The 3,120-nt window shown below is 64.9% G+C and overlaps 1 protein-coding gene across 1 annotated transcript in view; it reads right to left on the bottom strand.

Annotated features, from left to right (window-relative positions):
• LOC132650550 (uncharacterized) overlaps nucleotides 1–1,695 on the bottom strand; it is a 15,759-nt gene extending 14,064 nt beyond the window's left edge. Inside the window, 2 exon segments of the mRNA XM_060375893.1 lie at nucleotides 523–572; nucleotides 575–1,695. Of these exon segments, the coding sequence (XP_060231876.1) occupies nucleotides 523–572; nucleotides 575–1,667 (1,143 nt within the window). The 5' untranslated portion in view covers nucleotides 1,668–1,695.
• Nucleotides 1,696–3,120: the final 1,425 nt, after the last annotated feature.

Below are 3,120 nucleotides of genomic sequence, written 5' to 3'. Positions count from 1 at the left end.
CCTTCCTCCTTCCTTCCTTCCTTCCCTCCTTCCTTCTTTCCTTCCTTCCTTCCCTCCTTCCTTCCCTCCTTCCTTCCTTCCCTCCTTCCTTCCTTCCCTCCTTCCTTCTTTCCTTCCTTCCTTCCCTCCCTCTCTTCGTCCTTCCTTCCTTCCCTCCTTCCTTCCCTCCTTCCTTCCTTCCTCCTTCCTTCCTTCCCTCCTTCCTTCTTTCCTTCCTTCCTTCCCTCCCTCTCTTCGTCCTTCCTTCCTTCCCTCCTTCCTTCCCTCCTTCCCTTTTCCCTTCCTTTCCTCCCTCCTTCCTTCCTTCCCTCCCTTGTCCTTCCCTCCTTCCTTCCTTCCCTCCTTCCTTCCTTCCCTTTTCCTTCCTTTCCTCCCTCCTTCCTTCTCTCCTTCCTTCCTTCCTTTCTTCCTTTCTTTTCTCCCTCCTTCCTTCCCTCCTTCCTTCCCTCCTTCCTTCCTTTCTTCCCTCCCTCCTTCCTTCCCTCCGTCCTCCCTCCCCCGTCCTCCCCCGTCCCCCCTCACCAGCAGCAGGTGGTGCCCGGCCAGGTAGGCCCCCCGGGCCCCGCGCGCAGGGCCAGCAGGTAGGGGTTGTCCAGCGTGAGCCAGAGGCGGACGCGGGGTCCGAACTCGCGGAAGCAGAGCTCGGCATAGGCCAGGAAGAGGCGCACGGAGGCCGGGTGGGTCCAGCCCGAGGCCAGGGGCAGCTCGGCGGGCGCCAGCGCCGCCACCGCCCGCACCCCGAGCCCCTCCAGGGCGCCCAGGAGGTGATGGTAGAAGCCGATCCCCGCCCGGCAGGGAGCACCGCCGGGGAGCACCCGCGCCCACGAGATGGGGAAGCGGAAGTGAGTGACCCCCAGGCCGCGCAGCGCCTCCGCCTCCCGGAGGAGGTGACGGAAGACGAGGTCGGTGGGGGGAGGAGGGGGGAGAGGAGGAGAAGGGGGAGGAAGAGGAGTTAAAGGAGGAGGAGAAGGGGGAGGAGGAAGAGGAGGAGAGGGAGGAGGGGGAGGAGGAGAGGGAAGAAGAGGAGTTGAGGGAGGAGGAAGGGAGGAAGGAGGAGGATGGGGAGGAGAGGGAGGAGGAGGAGAGGGAAGAAGTAGAGTTGAGGGAGGAGGAGGAGGAGAAGGGGGAGGAGGAGAGGAAGAAGTGGAGTTGAGGAAGGAGGAGGAGGAGAGGGAGGAGGGAGAGGAGAAGGAGGAGGAAGAGGAATGGGAGGAGGAGAAAGGAGAGGAGGAGAGGGAAGAAGAGTTGAGGGAGGAGGAAGGGAGGGAGGAAGAGGACAGGGAGGACGACGAGGAGAGGGAGGAGAGGGAAGAAGAGGAGTTGAGGGAGGAGGAGGAAGGAGAGGAGGAGGAGAAGGAGGATGAAGAGGAGGAGGAGGAATGGGAGAATGAAGAGGAGGAGGAGGAGAGGGAGGAGGAGGAAGAGAAGAAGGAGGAGCAGGAGGGGGAGGACGGGGCCCCCCAGTCCCCCTGGCCGGCGGAGCTGGCCACGGCCCAGATGAAGCCGTCGGGGAAGGTGCCGTAGATGGGACCCTGGGCCTCGGGGGGTTCGGGCTGGGCGAAGCGGACCCAGACCTGGGCGCCTTGGCCGGGCTCGGCGCGGGCTCCCTGGAGGAGGAGGAGGGGGAGGAGGAGGAGGAGGAGGGGGTGAGCAGGGAGGGGAGGCATGCTGGCGAGGCTGGCTGGGGCTCCCCGGGAGCTGAGCCCTTTATACTCCCGCTCTCCCCTCCCTCCTCCTTCCTCCCTCCTCCTCCTCCCTCCTCCCCGGGGCCTCCCCTGCCAGCGGGTGCCCCAGAGGGCAATGATTAAGCTGCCTCCGCCCCCTGCTGGGCCTGGCGAAGAGGAGGAGGAGGAGGAGGAGGAGGAGGAGGAGGAGGAGGAGGAGGGGAGAGGAGAGGAGGTGAGTGTGAGTCCCGGGAACTCAGCCAGCTGGGGGCAGACAGACGGGAGGACAGACGGGAGGACGCTGTCAGGTTAGGGAGATGGACCTGCTGCTCTCCTCCCCTCCCCTCCTGTCCCTGCTCCTCTCCTCCTCCTTCTGCTCCTCCTCCTTCTGCTCCTCCTCGTCCTCTCCTCCTCCCTCTCCTCCTTCTTCTCCTCCTCCTCCTCCTCCTCTTCTACCTCCTCCTCATCCTCCTCCTTCTCTCCCTCCCCTCCTCCCTCTTCCTCTCCCCTCCCCTCCCCCCCGTGACCCCCGTGACCCCATGTTGGCCGGGTGGAAGACTCTTCCTGGGGTGCCCCTCCCCCTCTCCCTCTCCCGTTAGTCCCTCCCTCCCCTCCCCCATCCCATCTGGGCGAGGACGAGAGCTGGTCCTCCTGGGAAGCCTTCATGGACACACAGTGGGGCCTGTCCCCTCTCCTCCCCTCCCTCCTCCCTCCCCTCCTCCCCTCTCCTCTACTCCTGTCCCCTCCCCTCTACCCCCTCTCTTCCTCTTCCTCCCCTCTTCTTCCCTCCTCTCCCTCCCTTCTCCCTTCTACTCCTCTCCTCTCTTCTCACCTCTCTTTTCCCTCCTCACCTCTCCCTCCCCTCTCCTCCCCTCCCTTCCCCTCCCCTCCCCTCCTGTCTTCTCTCCTCCCCTCCCCTTTCTAACCCTTCCCTCCCCTCCTGTCTCCTCCCCTCCTGTCTTCTCTCCTCCCCTCCCCTCCCTAACCCTTCCCTCCCTTTCCTCCCATCCCCTCATCCCCTCCTCTCTTCCCCTCCCCTCTCCTCCCCTCCCTTCCCCTTCCCTCCCCTCCTGTCTCCTCCCCTCCTGTCCTCTCTCCTCTCCTCCCCTCCTTTCTCCTCCCCTCCTTTCCCCTCCCCTCGCCACTTCTCCCCTCTCATCTCCTCCCCTCTCCTCCCTTCCCCTTTCCTTCCCTCCCCTCCCTTCCCCTTCCCTTCCCTCCCGTCCCCTCTCCTCCCCTCCCTCTCCTCCCCTCTTGTCCCCTCTCCTCCCCTCCCATCCCCTCCTGTCCCCTCTCCTCCCCTCCTGTCTCCTCCCCTCCTGTCCTCTCTCCTCTCCTCCCCTCCCCTCCCTAACCCTTCCCTCTCTTTTCCTCCCATCCCCTCATCCCCTCCTCTCTTCCTCCTCCTCTCCTCCCCTCCCTTCCCCTCTCCTCCCCTCCCTTCCCCTTCCCTCCC

This window comes from Meriones unguiculatus, assembly GCF_030254825.1.
Source record: "Meriones unguiculatus strain TT.TT164.6M chromosome 13 unlocalized genomic scaffold, Bangor_MerUng_6.1 Chr13_unordered_Contig_2907, whole genome shotgun sequence".
In the NCBI taxonomy this organism is placed as follows: domain Eukaryota; kingdom Metazoa; phylum Chordata; class Mammalia; order Rodentia; family Muridae; genus Meriones; species Meriones unguiculatus.
This window is presented reverse-complemented; position numbering and strand designations above follow the sequence as displayed.